The 23,236-nt window shown below is 40.1% G+C and overlaps 1 protein-coding gene across 2 annotated transcripts in view; it reads left to right on the top strand.

Annotated features, from left to right (window-relative positions):
* NAV2 (neuron navigator 2) overlaps positions 1-23,236 on the top strand; it is a 219,988-nt gene that overhangs the window by 142,212 nt on the left and 54,540 nt on the right. For both annotated transcript variants that reach the window (XM_061355051.1, XM_061355052.1), the window contains one exon: positions 18,483-18,621. In XM_061355051.1, the coding sequence (XP_061211035.1) occupies positions 18,483-18,621 (139 nt within the window). The remainder of the gene's footprint in view (positions 1-18,482; positions 18,622-23,236) is intronic.

Consider the following 23,236-nt stretch of genomic DNA (forward strand, 5'->3'; position numbering starts at 1 on the left):
AGAAAAGATGGTGCTATTTAAAGGAAGGACGTTAGACCCCAGCAGGATGCCTGCTTGAGTTGCGTCTCAAGAAATAATAGGTACTTGTTATGCTAATAGTCACTATTTTCAATCACATGATTTGCATACAGATAATAATCTGTGTTAATTACACAGTGCACATAGCCAATAACACACATCTTAGGTTTTGTCCTTCGCATTTTCATTTGTAAAACGATGCATCACATTAATGAATATTGCAAAGTTTTCAAGTGCAAATAAATACCAAGCTAGATAAGCCCTGAAGATAACCTCACAGACCAGAGACCTAGATACAAGCAGCTCCAGATTAGTGTCATGTCTGAAACATGCATTAGTGTCATGGCTGAAACATCTGTCCTTGCACCTGATTATAATGGCAATAAAACGAAACAAAAGGGAACATGAATGCATAGTAATGTGATGATGCATTATAATCATTAACCCCTTGGTGGTTAATTACTTGTGAGCATTACTGTGCCTTTCTACCAGAACACAAAGTTAAATGGGTTTATACTGATTTTATGACACCAGGGGAAGGACAAGGTGAGATCTGGCTCTGCGGGATGGTGGAACAGAGTGGGTAGTTTTGACCAGATGAATCAGAGCCATGTTTATAGAACCACAGAATGGTTGGCTAAAAAGGACCTTAAAGCTCATCCAGTTCCAACCCCCCGCTATGGGCAGGGACACCTTCCACTAGACCAGGTTGCTCCAAACCCCATCCAACCTGGCCTTGAACACTGGGCCAAGGATGGGTGAGACACTGGGCAACCTGTGCCAGTGTCTCACCACCCTCACAGTAAAGAACTTCTTCCTAATGTCTAATCTAAATCTCCCCTGTTGGATGTATCTTGTAGCTTTGTATCTTGTGACCATAGTATTTCTGACTTTTAGGACTTCTAAGCTGGGCCTGAAGGGCAGCTCCACTTACTGTTTCTTCTCTTCCCTCCTTTCCCACACATCTTCTAGATGCTTAGCATTTCTCATTTCATTATGTCTAACTGAAACTTCCCACTTGTCCTCCTGACCTGGTGGCTTAAATAAATAAAACAAGTAGCTGAAACTGCCTAGCAGTAGAAATGCCTGATGTCCTATAAAATGTAATGATGTGGCAGCTGAGGTTGTATCGTGCTGAATCTGCATTGCATCCAGACCCACTTTATTATTTTCAGATGTGCATCTGTAAAGCTAATGCAGCACCAGTTCAGCAGTCTTTGACTCATGTTTCATAACACCATGTAGCTATGCCTTCTGTATTTATAGCTGTATTAATATTTTTCCTGATAGTATTTTGACACCACTGAGCCGTACTTTCATCTTATTACTTACAATGAAATTTAAAAAACACCCCCAAACACAAACCCACAGTATCTTGGGAAAAGATCCGAGAGTTATTATCTGGCATTCCAGACTAAATATTTTAACATAGTTCGTAAGGTATATAATAGAAATATTTATCTGTTAGGAAACTCAAAGTATAAAATTTACAAGTCATTACCAGATTAATTTTTCTGGTATCAGATAATGACATCTGGTGTCAGATAATCTGGGCCCTATAAGGCACAGATGTTTGGAATTAGCAGTTTAGTTTCAAAAGAAAACAACTATTAAATGCAATAGCTTGCTGCCACATCAATATCCAGTTGTTATTGCCATTGGTGTTCCCACATCCCATTGCAGCTCACTCAGTGTGTTTCAGTTATCATAGACTCTGTAGCAATTAAAAGGATTTGCTCTTCAAGAGAAATATGAATGGGTTTAGTAATTTTGAAGAGGTGCTGCTCACTCAAGTTCACTCAGCATAGGTAGAACTGTGCCCCATGTTGAGCACTGAGGTGGGATCTGAAGGAAGTTGTGTTATACCAGCCCGGTTATGCACCCGCTAAACTTTGCTGTTCCTTCTGCAGATACTGTTTTTCCCAAGCCCCATACTCTTCTGTGCTGTGACTGCAGTAATCTACTGTACCTACACTGATTTTCATCCCTGGTATGGAAACTATGAACTGCATTTTGCCTACTCATGTACTTACTGCAGTCTGCTCTGAGTAACCTGCCATGGGGCTGAACCGTATGTCCCTCACCAATAGGCTCATGGTCGCTACCATTATCCTGAGGCAGCTTTTGCTTAGCATGTGTGCAAGGACAGAAATTTAGGTAGCATTAAGCTAGCAGAGACTCAGAGTCATTTAGGTTGGAAAAGACTTATAAGGTTGTGGAGTGCAACCGATACTCAAGTCATCATTGTTCAGGAGCACAGGCAAAAATGGCAGACCCAATTGGAACGCTGTGGAGTCTGAACGTGTCAACTACCATCTTGTCCTTCTGGTGGAAGAAAAGCAGAATATTTCACCCTTATGCTCTCTGCTTGCACAGGAATTCTCTCAAAGTGAATAATTTTTGAGCAATGGAAAATAAATTTCTGGTTTAGTGACATTGCAACTAAAATGTTGACCTTTTGATACCAACTGGTCTGCCAGCTGAAGTTTCCTCCAGGGAAGCTCCCATAATAAGGTTAAGCTAACATAAGTTATGATAACTCCCTGAAATGTATGCTTCAATACTCTAATCTGGAGGACCATTAGTCTTCTCAGGTGATCTACAGCTACAATTTTATTAGGGCTTAGTGAAGGTCAGAAGTTCATGTGGTCAAGTTGCTTGCCACAGGTGTTTGAGATAAGGATTTCACGGAGGACATGTTTCTCGTCAGCTGCAGTTTTGAAATATTAGTTTAAACTCAGTGTCTTAGCTAAGGAGCTTGGGGGTTTCTTACTGCTTAATTAAGAATTTCTATCTCAGAATGAGCAAAAATATTAGTCCATAAAAGTTACTATAGCTGCTGGCATTATTCACAAAACCATAAAATGCAGAGCTAGGAAAGACATAGAGAAGTATGCACTAGTTAGATCTGCTCTCCTTTAGGTAACTGGTTTGATTCAGTTACCTTTTGTGTTAGGAAGATTATACGTTTTAAAAAACCTTAACCGGACGTAGGTAACAATGGTAGAAAGGAGGAATGTGAAACTCTCTATTGCATTAATAGTCTCCTGTGATTTGGAAGTGGTAAGTTAGTCTATCCGACAGACAATAAAAGTAAGAATAAGAAAAAAGCATTTAACATGGGAAAGGATGTTCAAAAGAGTGGGAAGATTTTGCAAGTTAATCTGAGAAAGGTATGTTGGATGGGGCTTGGAGCAACGTGGTCTAATGAAAGGTGTGCCTGCCTGTGGCAGGGGGTTGGAACTGGATGAGCTTTAAGGTCCCTTCCAACTCAAACCAGTCTATCATTCTATTTCTGTCTTTTGGCTCAGATATGGCCTTTAGAACATCTTTGTCTTGTACAGGTAAAGTATATCCCTTTGTTTTATTAGACAAATGGACAGATAGACTCTCAAAATAAAGGTAAATCAATATTTGTTGAAGTTGAAAGCTTGCATCTTTGTTCACTGCTCATTACTCCGTTGAAGAATTTATGTGGTTTGAATGTTTATAGACTCTTAATACAGAGGACTTGCAGACGCTGAAGATTAAGCTATAATGATGCTTTCTTGATTTAGTATTTCTACTTGAATTAGCATAAATGATTTTACTTATCTAATGGGATGTATTAGCTTTTTAACAGCCACGACAGCAATAAACAACTGTAAATGCAGAGATGTATCTAATTAGGGGGAGGCCGAAGCAATTAAGATCGGCAAACTCTATTGATTATAGCTGAACTCGGTTTGACTTAAGATATATACAGTTGACAGCAGTTCTTTTACAGTGGATGCCATGAGATGGTTAATGACTGCTATTGATTCAGCAGTAAGGATTTAGTATTTTGGGGGATGGAGGTGGGAGGGGACCGTAAATGAAGTTTCAGAGGACTTTTCAAAACCACAGTACAACTACTTGAAGAGCTGCTTATACAACCAGAAGTACCAAAGTGCACATATTATGCTTGGGATATCTTTAAAATTTTCTCTCTTTCTGACTTGTTCTCTACTTTGTTGGCCATAAAAAACTTTGCTCCTAGATTATGCATTTGTATAGCTTCTTTCATAGCTGATGTTTCATTTCTTTGCTATATTGCTTGTTGACAAAGGCATCATGTTAGAAAGCTTAGAAAACTAAATCATATGTGGGCATCAGTCATATATATTCATCCCTTTGTTTCAGAGTCCTGAGAAGAAAGCAGTCGTACCAGCTGCACTGTTTTTATTACTTCGTATGTTGAGGATCAAGCTGAAAATCTTAGAATTGGTGGCAGAAAACAAGAAAGTCTTGTAACAGTGGGGAATTAAATTGTTATTCTATTCAGCAGTTTAGATTAGAAGAATTATATTTTTCCCTTTGGTCAGTGGCATATGTGTAAAAATCTGTGATAGGCAATGTTATGTTCTTTGGAAAGAGGACTGATTTTCATGGTTTGGAGAAGGTCATAAGGAAAACTGCATTTAAAACAATGGGAATGATAGTTCATTCTTGTGTTTCTCTAGATTAAACTGCTTGCATTTTAAGACCAATTTTTTCCATTTCCTATAGACTGTTCTTTCTAAACAGCTATTTGTCCTCTTAGAGTTTTGTTTGAGTATTTGCTATATCTGAATATACATTTGTAACATGCCTTGTTCCAGGAGCTTGAGACTTGGTACCGTGCTTAAATTTAGAAACAAATATTTGGATCATCTGAGTATAACCCCTGGATTCAGTGTTCATTTTTAATTCCTATCAGATAATAGTGTGCAAGCTGCATCGCTGCTTAGCATCCTCTGTTTTTATTGGATTATCTCCAGTTGTACGCCTTTGTTTCTTCACTGCCACTTGAAAGTAGCCATTTGCGTTTATTCACTCTTATGTCCTTATTCTTTTGAAGTGGCCATAGTGAAAAGTATACCTCACACTTGTGTCAACACAAGTGCTGCATGGAGGCTACTGGCGGTTTTTAAACAGTCTTTGAAGTAAATATAAAAAGTTATAAAACCATTTTTTATCATACATTACACATACATAAGCAGTCTTTTCTTCTCCATCAGGCATGCATGTCACCTTTTCAGAGGAAGCTGTGGCTTTCTTTAACCACAGTGATTGGTCAGTGAAAAGGAGTTCCTGGGAGTTAGATGCTAAGTCTTATCTTGTACGATTTTCCTGACCCATTATCAATGCAATAATAACTAATATTTTTCCAAATCATTAATCTTATCCCCTATTAGGCTTTTCTGAGTATGCATCATTTTTTCAGGGCTGGAATCCCCACTTTTCAAGTCAGGTGAAGTTATGCTGTTAAGTGGCAAGGGACTTGCCTTGGGACCAGAAAAATCTCACTGTCTTTCCTGAAATCTACAACTGGTTGGTTCCTATTTATTGCATACATACCCATGCAGTAGTTTGCACACTGATGATTGCTTTTTTACTTTCTTTTGTATGATACTACCTATATGAGTAATTTTAACACAATCCTAACGTTATGCACTTCATGTGTTCACTTCTAAAAATAAATCCAGATAGCACCAGCATAAAATACTTGTCTGCTCTCAGGGAAGATTCTAAGGGGAGAGACAACTCTTACACTTAAGGTTTAAGAAAGTGAAGAAGAGTATTTCATAGCATATATTCATTACCAGTCTGCAAACATTATACATGTTTCATTCAGCAGAATAAGGGGAATTAAAAAATGGATATTCATCTTTCCAGACCCACTTCTGCTCCCAAGCTCCCTTTGGAAGCACATTGAAACCCCACAAGTTCACAGGGTTATAGCAGCTGGGTCTATTTTCCTTCATATCTCTTGTGATGGGTTTCTGTTGTTCCCTATATTCCTCTGGTTTTAACTAGAAATATGTTCCCAGGACTGACAGTCTGACAGTTACATGAGAGTACAACAAGTTGTTGGGTTTTGTTTTGTTTTAATTTATTTTAGCACAAAACACAGTTTGTTTAGGTTAATACACAGAATTTCAGCCCTATAGTGTAATGTGTAATAGTGTTAATGGTGCAGCAGTGTTGCTGTGTGCCTCCTTTCCTGATGCACAGATTTAATCAGTGAAAGCCCTTTACAAAGGTATCTGTGTTTTATAAGCTCAAGTGTGTTCAGAAGCATGTTTGAGTCTGCTCAGAATGTATTTTGGCTTTAGAAATGTGGGGTGTTTTATTTTTCATTTAAATAACTAGTGTTCTTGGGAAGGAAAGAAAGGGGAAAAAAAAAAAGGCTTAGAAAACTGCAGTTGAGATTATTTTAGGACATCAGGTTGTAATGAAGTCTCTTCCAGGGTGAAATGCGGCAGATGCTTCATACTGCACATTACAAAACGGTTTCCAAGGACTCCGAAGTGCAGTGTCTTTCAACATGTCTTTGCACAACAGTCTACCCTGTTTGCGTTAGTTTCACAATCACTACAGTCATCAAATGCAGACATTTTACAAGCTCCTGACAGCTCTGAGCTAATGAGAAAAAAATACAAAGCAAATTAACATATTGCCGTAAACCCCCAGTTTTCAAGCATACTGGTGTTTTTTAAGGGAGAGTTTGAAAGCCAGCAAGATTTGTGATGCTTTAACCTAGAGTGCAAACCTGTAATTATGGTTTGGGACCTTTTCAAATAAGAATCAAGCCACACATTTCTTTGATATGTCTTTTTTTGTGGCACACAGTTTGAGCTCAGTTCAGACCATGAACACAATTCCTGCTAAGGTTAATGGGAATAGCACACGAGTGTGGGGAGAGAGAACAAGCGATTGGAGGTGCAATGATTTTATTGCGCTGAGTATTAGGACACTTTGCAGTCTTTTCTAAGCAGCTGTTCTTTAGGTAAATTAATACCTGGGGTCTCTTTACTTCTCCCCATTTTTAACTCACCATAAAAGAAGTTAATGTATAGTTGTTCACAGCATATCTCACCCGATTGCTATGCGAAACCTCTAACACAAACACTTTTATAAACTGCAGCCATAACACACTAATCTTCTGAACTTCCTGACCCATAAAAACTGTGATTGTTGCTACATGTAAAATTCATCTGGAAATATCCCTCTGTATTTAATGTTCTGGGTATTATGTTGCAAAATCCCTCCTCCTTTGCAGTGGAAAGGCTGCCAGGAAAGTAAAGGACAATGGGGCTGCAGACTGGTGTAGAGAGAGTAACACTGTACCTTAATCTTGTAGGTTTGGTTTTATTTGGAGCTGGCAATTCAACAGATGGGATGTTCTGATTCTTTTTTTCTATTTTCGTAGGTTCCATTTCAGATTTGATTATTAATGGAATTAGAGTATTTCAGGCTGTTCTTATTTACTGTTAGTCACAGAGCAGTCACCGATTTCCTATACAACTCTGTGAGCAGATAATTAAGAAACATCACATCTATGGGAGCTACTTTGATTAAGATAGGAAGGATGTTAGAGATGAGCAGAAAGATTTGCTATTCCAGTTGTGATTCTTTTAAGTACGAGTAATATCTGAGAGTTATCTGTAGTAACTGTTCTCTGATTAAAATAACGAATGAGGAGCACTTTGCAGGATTTTTTAATAAAGGACACCAGTTACACTCAGCAGAGGCAAGAAAGGAAAGCAGACGCAAGTCCAGGAGTGTCCTTTCCCTTGCTTCCATTATGAATAATACCTACTTTTGTTTTTAAAGGGCTACATGATTCTTGTCTATCTTCAACAAAGATAATGGCACTGGCAGATTTGCATTTACATACACGTACATCAAGAAGCGGCTGGGTTGACTACACTCTGGGGTGCAGACATACCAAAAGGCAGAAGAGTCATGTTTCTGTCTTTTATTCACCATCAGACTAACTTAATACAAATAATCATTAAAAAAAGAGAAGAATTAAATGAACAGCTTTTTTGTTTTTAATTTAAACACAAACATTTGTGTTGAACGTTGCTTTTCCCAAGCCACTTTTATTAGTAGTATTGTTCTAAATAGCAAGTTGTCACATTCACCAGCATCTAAATTACCAGTCCTCTGTGTTGCTATAGTAACACCGTGGCCACTAAAATATAGACTCCTGCTCAGAGAGGCAAGCTCAGACTGTGGCTCATTTATTTGAAGGTCTTGGCAGTAGAACATCTCCACAGTCTTTATTTTATAGACTTTGACTACTTGCGCTTTAACTCTTTCAACCAAAAATGCAGCGCTGTGTTAAAAGATGTGGTTTTATTAAAGTTATTATTAAGGGCACCCAGGTTGCACGGAGTTAGTAAATACAGGGGTGGTGTTGTCTTCTAACTACTCTCTTTTTCTTCTTTTTGGTTTTGGGATGACTGATGGATATTTTTCTTGAGGTGAGGTTTAGACAACAGCATGGTATTGTCTTCTCTGCTTCCTCCATCTGAAAGGCTGCCCATCTCCTTCTCATGTTAGGATCCCTCACTGGTAACCTGGACAACGGAAATCTACTCTGGCTGGATTAGAAATGTAGTTTCTTGCTTAGTGTAATAATGGGAATGGATTTACATACTCCCACTTGGCTGGAAGTCAGTGTGTTGGTCAATGCTGGTAACTGTATAAACTACAGCAAGAGGCAGTGTTTTGTGTGGGTCCCTATTTAAATAACGAAATATGATGAAAACTGTAGGCTCTGTCTTGAATTTAATCCTTTTTCCTTGTGCATATTACAGTAATAGGCTCTTAATTTCACGAGCTCAGGCATTTTTTCTTGTTTTCTCCATTTTGCAGTACAGTTCCCTGACATGCAACTGTTCGTCAAGTTCATCTTAACTCCTTGCCCCTAACCTCAATTTCTCTGTTCTGATTCCTTGTCCCCAGACTCATCTGCTTGCAGCATTATTCCCACCAACTGTTCTGCTCTCAAGTGAACCAGTCCCTTGGTTCTTCATCCACCCAAGGGCTCCCTGATCTCTCACAAGTCTTCTCCTCCAAGCTCCAGTGCTGCTTACCATGCCAAACTTGTCATGGCTATCCAACATTCTGTTGTCTCAGCTAATACCATTCCTCTTGTATTTCTAGTATTTTCTTTTGGGGGGGGGGGGGGGGAAGTGGATCGTTTCCTGCTCTGTGCCTGTTAGCACACAGGAGACTGCTCAAGCCATGAGTGTACATAAGCTCTTAGTGACCAGCTTTCCAGTCCTCACTGTCCTACAGGCTTTCTAGTGTTTACAGGTTGCATTTGTGCAGCATTAGAACCATTATGGTGACTCTGAGCACTACCACCTGCAGTAAATAGAGCTGGTGTAACTTGCCCTATTAGAATTAAAAAAAAAAAAAAAAAACAAAAACCTCATGTGTACAGCAGAGATCTGGGAAGAATTCTGTCAGAAAGTATTTATATTATGCTAAAATAAGATTTTTGAATGCTAACCACCATGAATCAACCAAATAAGTATCCCATTGAAATACGGGGAAGGAAAAATCCCCTTACTTTACAACTGTAAGTAAGGGTTAGTGTGTTTAGCCCATACTCAGATAAATCTTACATACCCTGTCCCAGTTGCATAAGGTCTTTACTGGGGATACCAGTGGGTAAATTGCTATTTTCAGTACTGTTTGTACTGAAAATGTTTTTCTGTTCTCTCCCCCCCCTTCCCCCCCCCCCCCCGATACTGTTATATTTTACTAGTATTCCAAATACTTTATGTTAAAACATTTGGGATATGTCTCCTCCTACATTCTCATGGAACCCGTTGTTTCAGCAGCCATGTTGTTGAATCCCTCTCTAAAAGTAAGAGTAGGAAATACACTTTCAGAGCCTGCAGTCCTTCAGCTGAGAACAAATAGTGCCATTTAGTACCTTCAAGCACAGGGCTGCTGACACGAGCTTCTACTTCCTAGGATACGGTATGTGCTCTGGAGGCACCCAGTCTGCCTGCCGGACTGCCATCAGGTTACAGCTTTTCACAGATGACCTACTCCCAGCAGAAAGTCTTGACCTCCCACTTTTTCAGCACTTCAGAGGTTAATTTTGTTGAAGGATCAGATTTCTTTCTAGGGGAAGTTTCTGATGATCACCTTCTAGCTAGGCTTTACTTTGCAGTGTCTTTCAGAGCTGCTGGATGTGCTGGAAAACAGCCTTGCTCCAGTTTTTTTCCCCTAAGTCTCTTCCTACGTAGTCAAGTTACAAGCTGTTTTATTTAGGGGGGTGTTGGATGGTAGCCTAATGAAGGTATCAACCTGCAAAATAAATCTAAGCCCCTTTCCTGGAATTCTTCATGGACAACCAAGTGGAGAAGTGCTTTGGCCAGGGAATATTTCAAGGTAAGAGATTTTTCTGCACTTTAAAAGCGTGGCAGTGTGTTGTGTTACAGCTTGAGCTCCGTAAATACTGGCAGAGATGAGAACATGTTAGAGGATGGAGTAAATCTGGAAAGTTTTCTCCCTGCACTGTTTCATTTGAACCGTTGTATGCTACATGAAATCAGTATGTATTTTAGTAGATCGTAACTATTTGAATAACATAATAGGAAATGCCCCATGTAAGAACGGAGACCTATTGCTGTGTTTGTTTTTTCTGACTTAGCTTTGGGGTTCTGCAAGGTTTATGGACAGTTAACGCCTGTCACACAGGTTGCAATCTAACCAGCTATCTTTCCACTAGCATTCCAGGCTTTTAGCCTCAGAAAACTGGGGAGCTTTGTTGTATTTTAGCACCGTGAGTTTGCTTTCTATGAAAAAGAGGAACATCGGTGGGAATGAACACACTCTGCAGGGAAACAAAAGCGTGTGTGAGGCTCCTTCAGGCCAGATCACAGCCCAGAGTGCACTTGATTTTGGGGACATAATATACAGTTTTTACTCTCCTCTACAAATTTCTGTCCGCTTCTTAGTTTGTCTGAATAAAGTTAGAAGATCTTCTTCCTTTTTACAGTTTCTTTCAAATAAGCCTAATTTTCAAGGCTGACAGAAACCAGGGATTACTGGTACTACTTAGGGTGTTGCTGTTCTGCTAGGGAAAAAAACGGCTTTCAGAGTTGGTAGTAGCTGACATCTTCCACACATCTCCATATTACAGAGAATAAAACATTGCACTTTATAATATGACTGTTCTGTAAATCACTGCTGTGATAACGAGGTTGGTTTTCAGTCATTTGGCTTCCTGAGAAGCAGTGCTGTGCTCTGTGATCAAATTTAACACCTCCTATTGCCAAGCTTTATTTTAAGACATCTGTCAGCAGGCTCTAATGCGTCCAGAAAGACAAATTTTGTGGTTTTCTGCTTTTTTTTTTCTGACGAGAAGAGTGCAAGCATAGGCATTATCTTTGTCTCCATGTGCTTCAGTGCAGCTCATAACTGCTGAGTGAGAGAGGAGCTATTCTCATGTGTGAAATCTGCTTTGCTGGTGCACAGGTTTTTGCCTTGATCAATTTATGTAGAAGCTTTACAGTCTGTTTTGAGAATGGAATAACTTCAGCAGTGACTGGGATTTGCTTCAGGTCTTCATGCATATGTACACGTGTGTGTGTGTGTGTGTGTGTGTGTGCGCGCGCGTGTATCTCTGCATTTTCTGCTGGGATTACAGCCTGCAGACTTTAGCAGATTTGCATTGGTATCACTAGTGTGTCACCAGTGTGTGATTAGAGTGTCAGGAGGGATTAAGACAAGACTGGGAAGCAAAAGAGCCATATTCTACCTGCCAGCTGCTGGAGGTTTTGGCTCTGGGGCTAGGTGTTATAGCCATCTTTCCCTGGATGAGGCTGCCCAGTAGTCCCAGTTGGCCATTTGTGCTGGGAGAGCAGTTGGGCAAGTGGCCCTGGCTGGAGGCAAATGGGTCCAGCCCCAAGAGTCTTAAAAGCACACTGAGCAGCAGGGGATTTAAATGGGTCTTGCATAGTTTCGTTCTGTAGTGCCCTTCATTCCTTTCTCTCCACGTTTTACTTACATCAGCCCTGTAAGAATTTAGCTAATCTATTCTTATTGGTGTTTTAAGCCTGCTTCTGTTGTGCTTTGGAGCCTCAGGCTGCCAGGTACCCGTAAGTGGTGGTGAGCTGCTGAGCTCTCACCAACTCACTGCAGTGCTGGAGAGCATGCAGGAAGGAGTTGGGCATGAGAAACCGTGTCTGTGTTGCTTACAAGTGCTGCCCCTTCTTCATGTTACAACTTAAATAGTGCCCTTCTGTGAAGATGTGATGGTGCTTTTGAGGGAGAAAAAAGTATCAACTGCTAAGAAAGGCAGGAGAAAACCCAACACCAGACCGCCCAGGTTTCTATCTTCACTCTCCATTGCCTGGAGGAGAAAGGTGTTTGGGCTGGGGCCTGGCTGAGAGGTAAGAGGAGGAGGAGGCATGCTGCAGTGGCATCCACACCTAGATCTTTCCCAGGGAACTCCTTGCTGTTTCTTCACTCCAGGGATCCCCAGCAGCTTTGATTTGACGTCTGTAGATTTGCTCAGTCATTGCTGTCCCATGCAGGCTGTACACTTAACAGGGATCTATTTTGTGGAGAGCTTTAGAGGCTTTGTACATAACAAAGAATTTCTGTACAAACAAGGATTTCTGACCTTCATTAGAAGACTTTCCTCTGCGCTTCTTACTGTCTTGGAAACAAAGGCATAACAAACAAAGCGTAATTCTTTTTACATAATAACTAAGATATGATGACACAGATTTTCTCTCCAGCTTTCAATGATGCAGGTCATTGGGAGTCAGTTGAATAGCACAGAAACAATCCTGGAGGAGGATCAATCCCATGGGCAATCAGGGATGTGCATCAGTCCCGTGGCTGTTGAGTGTGCTGCCGGCTGCAGGGGTGCCCTGTGCACCAGGTGTAGGTCTGGTCTATAAACTGCTTTATCAACACAGTAGGTCTCCAGATAGAACACTAAAGGAGGTTTATAGGTTGTGAGTCCAGGAGAATGGGTTGGCAGCTGGTTGGAACATTTTACACTGAATTTTTCAAACTTAGCTGGGAGTTTGTGTTCGTTCAGGTCCTGGGTCAAAGGCAGTGCCTTGCTGTGGTTCCTCACCTTCCCCTGAGGCTCTGCAATGCCAGAGGAACTGCTGTTGTGAGCAGTGGCCAAAGAAACAAGTTCCACCAGTCAAGCGTTTTGCAACTGAATATAGTTGTGCTGGCTGCTGCATTTAGTGGCTCCAGGCAGTGATGGACTGAAGGGTCTGGGCACAATGTATGCAGGGGAAGAAGGTGCCATTGTTTTTCTGCTTTAGAGCTGGAGGTGATGAGCTTTAGTAGAAAGTCAGATTGCTTTCATGGAGCTTTAGAGGGTTTCTGATAGTAAACTCCCTGAGATAAGCCAGGTTTAGCAACTCCAATGTGTGTTTGTTCTCAGCTGTATCGACTTCAACTTTGACAATGGTTTCATCAAATTCCTGGTCAGATTTTATGTGACAGAATAAAATGCAGTTATTTTTGTAAGGTTATTAGCACTGAAATAAACAGATTAAACAAAAGGAGCATGTGCAGTTTTCCGGCTTCTACCAATCTTTTCTTATGCAGCCTTTTTCGGCACTGACTGATACTTTTCTTCTGTGAATTCTTTTTTACAAATGGGTATTTTAAGTGTAAATGTTGAAACCACATCCTGGCTGAAATCGAAACAGTGCTTGACAGTGGCCTGCATTTCAGCTTGGTGGTGGTACCAAATAGTCACTGATCATGGAAATGGTCTGAATAGCTTATAGCACACTTAAAGCACTTTTAACTCTGCACCAGAAAATGTCATTAAGAGGATTAGGTTCTTTAGAAAAAACAGCTGGAAATGGTTAATATTCATTTTGCCTGGTTTACCTTTCACTTTTCATGGTCTGGCTTTAGAGAGTGTTTCAAGGTAACAATCCTATCTGTGGGCTCCACCTTGGTTTAGAAACAAAAGTTGTTTATTTTAGAATGAGCTGTGATAAGAAGAGAGTAACTGAAGATGAGGGGAAGATGGGTGATACAGTGTAAAATACGTTAATTGAATTTGCTTCTCTCAAAGTACATTTCCATCCTTTCTTACGCAAAAGGTTATTTGTCACCTTTCAGAACAATTTGAAATGAAAACTATGCAATGGGCTGTGTATAGATTTTGGATTTCTTATAAAGTGATGTCAGTGTTGTAGGAAATCCCAGACGAAAACAGTGCAAACCACAGTGCTTAGTGACTCATGTTATAGCACATCTACATTTATCTGGCTTTTCTATTTTTCCTTTTATTTCTTTGAAGATGCTGTGAAGTTTTCATCATTTTGCACCTTGATTTTTTGTTGTTGTTCTCCCATCAACTCATAAATAGTTAAATTTTTACGTAGAAGAAGATAATTACCATGTTTCCACTTGAAATATTGTTAAGCCCCAAGGCCCTGTCTTGGACAAATGTATTTTTCAGCAGTTCATTGTAATTTTGGTTTTGAGTGTAGATCCAGCAAAGTTAAAATCCACACCCATCTGTAGAGAGGAGTGCATTTTCAGCCTTTAACAATAGCTTTATTTAGTTGGGTTTTAATGACTCCTTTGCTTTGAACTTGTGAAGGGGGAAGTTTTCTTGCAGAGGGGGGCTGTCTGAGGATCACAGACTGGTTTCCTGTCCTCGTTAACAAAGAGCAGCTAATTCCATGGATGATGATTATGCAAAATGGAAAAGTGCTGATAGACTGTGGACAAATACAAGCCTGAGCTTAACTGCTTTGCAAACCTTTCAAAGAGCAGCTTTGACTAGCTGACCTGGTGCTGTATGCAGGTGATCTGTAGTAGCACTGTTGGTAGTCACATAAGGGTGATCAGGCTGAGATGGGGAGGGAGAGGAGGGTACTTAGTTTCATAGAGTGCAGGAGGCAGCTTTGTGGGAGTTCTGAAGTGATGGCAGTGATGGATTTTAAGTGGATGGCTGTGTATTTTCATGTGTAATACACTTTTAAGGGTTTGGGTTTTTTTTTTAATTTTCAGTAATCAAAGTAAAGTTTCAGGTGATTGATCAAATAGAGAAAGGAAAGGCCAAACGTTTCAGCTTCAGGTTATAGTTGAGTAGACTTCTGCTGACATCAGAAATTATTAATTGCACCAGCTAAATTACAAAGATGTTATCTTGGTGCTGGGAGCCAAGAACACCTTAATTAGGGCTGTTAGATTCCCGATTCTGCTTCATTGCTTTTGACTTTAACCATCAAGGCACTGGATCATGGTAAAAGTGAACTAATTTATATGGAAGACTTGGTGTTGTTTCACGAGCAACATGAAATTGAGAGACCTCCATGTGTTAACGGATGCTGTCCTCTTGTGAAGCTGCAGTGTTCCCCCACGTGCAGATACAGACCCGCAGTGGCATGTCCTACACTATTGTATGTTAAGAGCTTTTAGTGTAAAATGGATCCTTGATAGCAGTTACGTGCGCTTTAATTGCGTTAACTTTTTAGCAGTATATGTTGTGTGCTCATAAGGTTAATAGCATTGGCATCTGATTTACAGAGTTCACTGAATTCTACATGCATCTCACTTGCATTAAAACAGTCTCTAGTGTTAGGCGAAAGGACAGCCTCAATAACTGCTTATGTTACCTTGCGTCTTACCTTGTCACAACATCTGTGTGCATCAGTGGCATCACTTGGTGTCACCAGCATCCCTACAAGAGCTGTGTTGCTTAGCTTCTGGCAGCCAAAATTCTAGATACCTACCTTTGGACTTCAGAGTAGCTAATCTGTTTTAATTTAGTAACAGATTAGTTAACTTGAAAACACAAAGCTTGAGTTGTTCATGATTTCCATCTGAACATGGAAGACTTGAAGCTGAGGATACACTTAAAAGAAAGCTGCAGCCATCAGTGTATTCAGGTGCATGTTTTTACCTTTGTTGTCAGGCACATGTCGCAGTTCCAAAGGGCGCTTAGGTATTTCCATAATGCCTTTGATTTCACAGTTGAAGTCAACAGGGCTGGTTGATGCCAGTAAAACTACTTATGATTAGCATTAGCCGCATTCTTTAGATGCTGATGAACAGGGACCTCTAATAGGTTGGTGAATGATTGTAAACATAATGTTTCTGTGCATTCAAGACAGAACTATGAGTCGCACAGATTATCATTACTGTTTGGGTTTGGCTTTTGGGGATTTTTTTTGTTGTTGTTTTGGGGGTTTCGTGGGGGTCCATTTCTTGTTGGGGTTTGATTGTTTGTTTTTATTTCCCATTGCAATATCTCTGTAGTAGGATATTAAACTGTTAAATATGGAAAACATTGGCATTGCTGTTATTATGATTAGGATTTTATTATAGGTACAAAAATAGAAAAGATACTTAGTTGCCACACAAGCTATTTTTTTGTAGCTATAGTTACAGAAGCTATTCTTTTATGCAGTTATTTTAATAATTTTTTCATAACTGTTGGTGCATTTACGAAATCTAAGAATTGCAATGGCCTTATGTTTGAAATAGCACTAAATGTCAGTTATAGGGCCTGTTTTTAAAATCTAAAATTTATAAGTAATATAATTTTAAAATTTTGTATTATAAGATGTAATTGCCTACTCTTAAGAAAGAAAAAAAAAAAAAGGTGCTTCAAAGAAGTCTTTCAGTTCTTTTCCAAGTTTTCAGTTTTTCCGCACTAGACACTGGGGGGAGAGAGGGAAATAGGGTTTTCTCTTTAGATTCCATGGATTTTTTTGTATGGTCAGCACATCTTTCATTCATTTATGCCCCATCCCTGACAGTGTTCAAGGCCAGGTTGGATGGGGCTTGGAGCAGCCTGGGCTAGTGGAAGGTGTCCCTGCCCATGGCAGGGGAACTGAATAAGCTTTAAGGTCCCTTAGCACCCATTCCAATCTGTGATTCTGTGCTGTGGAAGATTTTGGAAAATAGCAAATAAAACCGCTATGTCTGTCAAATCTGGCTGCCTGTTTTTCACCTCAAGGCTGGTGTCTCATTGTCAGTCCCTGTCCATCCCCATCCCTGTCCTCTGCCAGCAGAGCAGCCTGGCTGAGCCCTCCCAGTTTTCCTGAAGGCAAAATCAGTCTGGCTTGCTGAAGCTGTTGATCTGAGCTTCCCAGCTGGCCTTGTCTGCAGTGATAGGGGAGAACTGGCGCAAATAACTGTGCTGGCAGATTGATGTGAACCATAACCGGGAACAATGCAGTAGCAAAGAGCAACTTCAAGCAATAACCCTTTCTGCAGGCAGTTCAGCCAACTGTGCTGCTGGTTAAGCTGTGCTCAGGTCCCTGAAAGGCCTCACATAGATGCGGGTGAACGAAATACACCCGAGTAAGCAAAAAGCAATTAAAAAGCATGAAAGCATCATTAAAATCCATACAGGTTGCTGGTTTGTAGTGAGACCAAAGTTATTTCAGAGTTGCCAAAGGTTATAGTAAGGCTATATAGTAAATCAGTGGTGAAGCTATGAATAGAATTCAAGAAACCAGGCAGATAGCCTTTCTTTACAGAATTCAATTAGATAACATGCAGTTAAATTTTAAATGCATATATTAAAATGCATGTATCAGCTTGTGAATAGCTTTTACTCTAAGGTCAGAAAATCTCACTTCAGTCTCTTGGTTACAAGTTTGGAAAGCAGACAGAAATGTAAAGCAGAAGACTGTCTGGAGCTTCCAAAAATCTGAGGCTGTGGTGATAAATAGCTAAAGAACTGTCAGCTTACCTCTTTAGCTTTCACAAATGATCAATGAAATACGTGTTTATGAGTTCCCAGTAGTAGTTATCTATCAGTGGACTGAAATGTCTTCACAGAGTTACTCGCCAATCCCAGCTTTATTGTTCTGTGAGATGGAGCACTTTCAAGCCAGTTTATAAATCTTTTCCTTCAGCAGTTTATTTTTAAGGGCATTTTAGGAGTCGAACATCTGGCTTGACTTTTAGGTCATTTTGTTTCTCTCTGTTCTAACACTTGCATAGATGCTTTATGTTGGTGTTCTCTATGTCCTAAATTTCAGTTATGTGTTTCTCACTTAACTGAAAAATGTTGACATTGTCACACACTGGAAGAAGGTAGTCCTGAATAGTAAGCAGTTAATAGATCTTGAAAAGGATATGTTGTATAGCTCAGGAGGGTTATGTACCATCTGAACAACTAAGCTTTCAATTACTGAAGTCTTCTGAGACCAGTGATGTTGTGTTGGTAGATCCAGGTTGTTGCCCAGGTCAGTTTAACAAAAGATTGCTTCGGGATGAATTTTTTCCTTGCATTTAAGTTCCATGTCTGTGTTAGGGCTTGGCAAATCAGTGCTGTGCCTACCTCGAGGTGACTTGTTAGCACCACCTTGCCCTGCTCTAGCACTGCAGGCATAAATTTTGAGGGTCACTTGAAAATCTGTTTACAGATGCAGACTTCCAGTTGAGTCAAGAAGTTGTATCATTGGTGCTCTTGGCTGAATAGATGGTATACGTTAGGCTTTGTGGCAACACTATAGTTAATGAGCTGCGTGGATTTAGTTAGAAATGCAAATAAGGTAAGTTAGAAAAATGAGAGATCGTTTTCAGTTGGTAACTGCAAGTGGGATAAGGTTTGTAGAAATAATACTTCTCCTTTTGGATGATGCTTCTGTCTTTTAACCCTATTTTTTTACCTTTGTTGTGTTTTTCTCCAGCTGGGATGACAGCAGCTCTGTCAGCAGTGGGATCAGTGACACCATAGATAACCTCAGCACTGATGACATTAACACTAGCTCCTCTATCAGCTCCTATGCCAACACGCCTGCCTCCTCCCGCAAAAACTTAGATGCACAGGTAAGATGTCTGATTACACAGGTAACATTGATACTTACTGTTTTTTCTGTGGAATAGGTGTAACTGTTTTAAGTTGGATGGACTTGAACACACAGCCTTCAGTACAGACAATAGCACTGCAAAGGCAATGTTAAAAAGTACTGACCACCTTATCATACATGGCATTTAGGAATATTTCCTCTGTGTGTGGAATCCATGGCATCTCTGCTGCTGTGGTGTGGCAACAGATGGCTTCTGCCTTCCCAGCAGAAGTGCTGTGCAGAAAATAGGCATCAGTAGATGGGATTATATTATTTTTCCTTTGCTTTGGAAAAAGTATTATGTTTTCTGTGAAAGAAGAGGATTCAATTAAGTCAACATGAAACATGAGCACTTAAAAATTATTTATGCCTCCCTTGGAAATGAAGGAGTGCCAGGCAAATGAAATAGATCACTTTAAACTTTCCAGGGCTGCATGGTATTGCAGGCTTTCTATTTTTGGCAGCATTTCATAGGAGGATAAATTTTGCATCCATGAGCAGCACACGTGCATTTTGTGCTCAGACACCAGACATCCAGTGAGGGTAAAACAAGTGAAGGTATCCAGTGACTTTTCATTAATCAATAAGATTGCAGAATGCAGAGATTTGCAGTAATAGAAGCTTCTTTTTTTCTCTCAATTATATGGAATTTTGTTGGGAAAAATATAGGTCTATGTTGTCCAGCTTTGTTCTTTGTAAGCCCACCTGATCAAGGTTTTGTGTGTCAAAGCAACCAGGATGCAGTGACTTGGCATTGCAGCAGGTAGAGAAGAGGGATGTAGGTATGACCTTTTCCCCTGTTTCTTTCCTCTCTTTTTCCTGACTATAGCCTAAATCTGATTTTAGTTTTAATGTAGACGTGCGGTTGCTGTGGAGTGTTACTCTGCCTCCAGGACTGTGGTGCAAGCACATGTTAGTCTTTGTTCCCTTGCCACAAGGTGCATGTTTGAGCCTACATTAAATGTTTCCAGTTAGCCTCTGGTTGTGTATCAGCGATTGCATGTACACTCAAAACTGCTGCTACAAGTCCCATACAAGTTGAGAGGAGTTAAGATCTATCACATGTGTTTTCAGTATGTAGCACAGAGAGTAGCATAGACAACTAGAAGTATTTGTTGACTATTGTTACCATCTTAACATCATTTTAGTATTGGGGAAAAAAGGACGAATAAGGGACATATGACTTAACATTAACCTAAGGAAAAAAATAGAAACTCATTTGACTTTTATCTTCTGGTGGATCGGATTCTTGGAAACACCTCTGAGAGATCAGAATCTGTGTTGACAAACTCCTCTTCCTCCTCCACATATATTACAGCACCTAAGAGAGCGCAGACATGCACAAGAAGAAAAGCATCTGAAACTTGTGCAGATGGTAGAGCGTAGTCATTAGGAGAGGAAGCTGGAAGCTAAAGCGTACAAGTTGTTTGCAGGTTTTTCATGTGTGTCTGTGACGTGCTTCAGTTTTTGTTGCTGACAGTATTTATTCTAGGTATTAATATTGCCTGCAAATTATTGTTCATAAAATACTTTGTTTTCATTTGAACAGAATATCCTAATCTTGTAAACCAAGGGAATGAAAATAGCTTAGAGTGAGGGAACAGTTTAAAGGATTGATTTTATGCTGCCCAAAGTAGATCTCGTGACACAGTGAATGCTGTATATATGCTTTTTGTGTCTTACCTGGATGCTATATAATGGCCCTTGTCCAGGTTTACGTTCCCCTGGGTGGTGAGACATCTCCAGGGGGGTGTGGACTTCTCTGCTCAGGCCATTGACTGCTTTGGTTCTCCTAAATAGTAGGCACTTTTAAGCTGCTGTGATTCTAGCACATTTTTTTCAGATGATTTCAGAAAATTAAAGAGGGAGCTTAAAGCTAATATATGTTCAACTGGGAGTCCAGACAAATAACACAGCACCATCAAAGGGAGAGAGCCCTGACATGTCAGTGTCTGCTGATAAAATCAGAAACTTATTCAGAATCATCTCTGCAGAGGAAGAATACGTGGTTGTAGTAGGGAAAAAGTCTCTGCTAAGGAAGTGTTTTTCAGAGCTGCTAAGTAGCTTATACTTGAGAAGCTGTAGTTTCTCAATCTTTGAGAAGCAGGACTTTCATATGATACTGATTCCATGTTTGTAGGCATTCATACTTGCAGCCCTTTTTTGTAGCAGTGCTGTGAAGATGTTCACAAGTTGGTTCTGAACAAATTAGTAATAAGAACCAGGATTTGCCTTACGATGTTCCCTTGTCTTGCTCTGATTACGTCAAATACCAAAGCACTTAATGCAGATGTATGACATTTGGGGCCCTAACATTTTTCTCTTACAGTGTACATAGATAAGTTACCTTTTACACAGCACTGCATATAATATGCTTTTAAAGTCACATCATACATACATTTTAATAAGAAACTAAGACTTTGTGGGCATTTGAAAATAACTTACATCACTGAAATAAGATACACGAGTGAGGAACAGATCAAGTACATGAATGAGTTCATTAATATTAAAAAGCTCCGACGATGGAAACAATTCCTTTGAATTGAAAGCAGCAGCATCTTTAAGCTGTTAGATCAAGACAGCTTGTCAGTTCTGTTGGAGCACAGATGGTTTTGGTCTGTTCACAGCTTCATGATTGGATTTACAGAACTGTAGGGAGAAGCTGAGAAATCCTGGTGGTTACCACTGCTCCTAGCTGAGTCGGATGCAGGCTTTGCTCCCAGTTCATGCTTGCTGTGTCTTGTCATGACCTTCAGCAAATAATACACCCACTTTTGCCCTTTCAGGAGGTGGAGTTTCAGCTGCAATCCCCAAGCCAGGTTTAGCTCTGTTTTGGTTTTGATTCCTTAGTCATGTTTCTGTGCTGTTCAGTGTTTACCATGAAACAGAAACATCTCTGGCCAGAGGGCTTCAAGGGTAGGTGTTCAGTGTTTCAAAGGCTACAGAAAAACTTTGGCTGTGGTTATAGTAGTGGAATGAAGTGGAAGCGAGCAAAACTAGAGGACTTCTTGTAATGCTGCTCTCTCTGTTGAGATTGTACTATTCTTACAGGTGCAGAGGTGGGTACGGGAATATTTCACTCAACCAAAACTAGAATTGCTCTATAATTGGCAAGTAGGTGTATTTCTTGCTCTTGAAAACTAACAGTGTAAATACACAATTCCAGACAAGGTACTTGAAGCAATATACTAATGAGAGTATGTGAGGGATGATGATGAGGTGGTTTTGTTGGTCGGTTATTTGTTTATTCTTGCTTGAACCTACAAGGAATCTGGAGAGGGACTTTGTAAAAAGGAATGTAGTGACAAAGGGGAATGGCTTTAACCTGACAGAGGAGAGATTGAGATGAGCTCTTAGGCAGAAGTTCTTCCCTGTGAGGGTGCTGAGGCGCTGGCACAGGTTGCCCAGAGAAGCTGTGGCTGCCCCATCCCTGGCAGTGTTCAAGGCCAGACTGGACGGCGCTTGGAGCAACCTGGTCTAGTGGAAGGTGTCCCTGCCGGTGGCATGGGATTGGAATTGGACGAGCTTTAAGGTCCCTTCTAACCCAAACCATTCTGTGATTGTATGATACGTAAATCTAGGAGACATTTGAATGAAATTACGATTTTAGAGGAACACAGGACATCGAAAGAGTCACACTGAATTTATTGCACACCTACCAATGGTCATAACTAGAAAGATAATCATTCCCAAACTTCCATAAAACAGGAGGAAGTTAGAAAGCAGTGTTTTAATCAAGCTATTCTGTGTTGCTGTCTCTGAACGAAGAGGCAGGGGAGCAACATTTGCATAGCACAGGGAAAGCACAAGAAAATAGTATCTAAACCCATAATTCAGCAAATGCTCGTTAGTGTAATGACTCAATATGCAGACTAATAACCCAGGCCCTCACTATTTCACGTGAATAAAGAAAGACCATTGTGATGTGTGGTGTCAGCTTTCACATACTGATTGCTTAACTAGTTTTTCAGGCTTTAAAAAAAGGTAATTACAATAAAAAGCAGAGGAAATTAAGCCACAATTCACCTAGGTTCTTTCATGTTAATGGTGTCTTCTGGTAGGAAGAGTCATAAGCTTGAAACTCTTAAACTTTAGGAACTTAAAGAATAAAATAGATAATTTTTTTTAAGGTGTGGTAGATGATCACACATCCTTTCCTGTGTTTTTCTGATTATGCAAAAGAGCTAAAAGGTTGTGAGCTTTATAATGCTTTGGGGTATTTAAAATAATTTCCTTATAAGCAATGCTACTACTGTACATAAGTATAAGCGATGTTGACTACTGTACATTCATCTTCTGCCAAGGCTGTTGGGAAGAGATGGCACTCCAGCATCTTTCCAGAATTTATTACCTCTTGGGAGCTTCATGATCAAGTGTTGAATTGTCAGTCTTTCATGGTACTGCGATGTATGCTGTCTTTTTAGGGCCGAGGTGGTTGTGTGGATGATGGTCAGATGTGAGGTTATTTATCATTTGTGCCTGATCGCAAAATAGTTAGTTATGGTACTACAAAATTTGCCTTATTAATCAGCATAATTTGACAGGAGAAGCAGAATTCTGCAGGAATAATTGTTAGCAATAGAAAATTATAATGT

This window comes from Neopsephotus bourkii, unplaced genomic scaffold (assembly GCF_033783945.1).
Source record: "Neopsephotus bourkii isolate Nb327-2 ecotype Australia unplaced genomic scaffold, CSIRO-AGI_Nbou_v1 NB_768, whole genome shotgun sequence".
Classification (NCBI taxonomy): Eukaryota; Metazoa; Chordata; class Aves; order Psittaciformes; family Psittacidae; genus Neopsephotus; species Neopsephotus bourkii.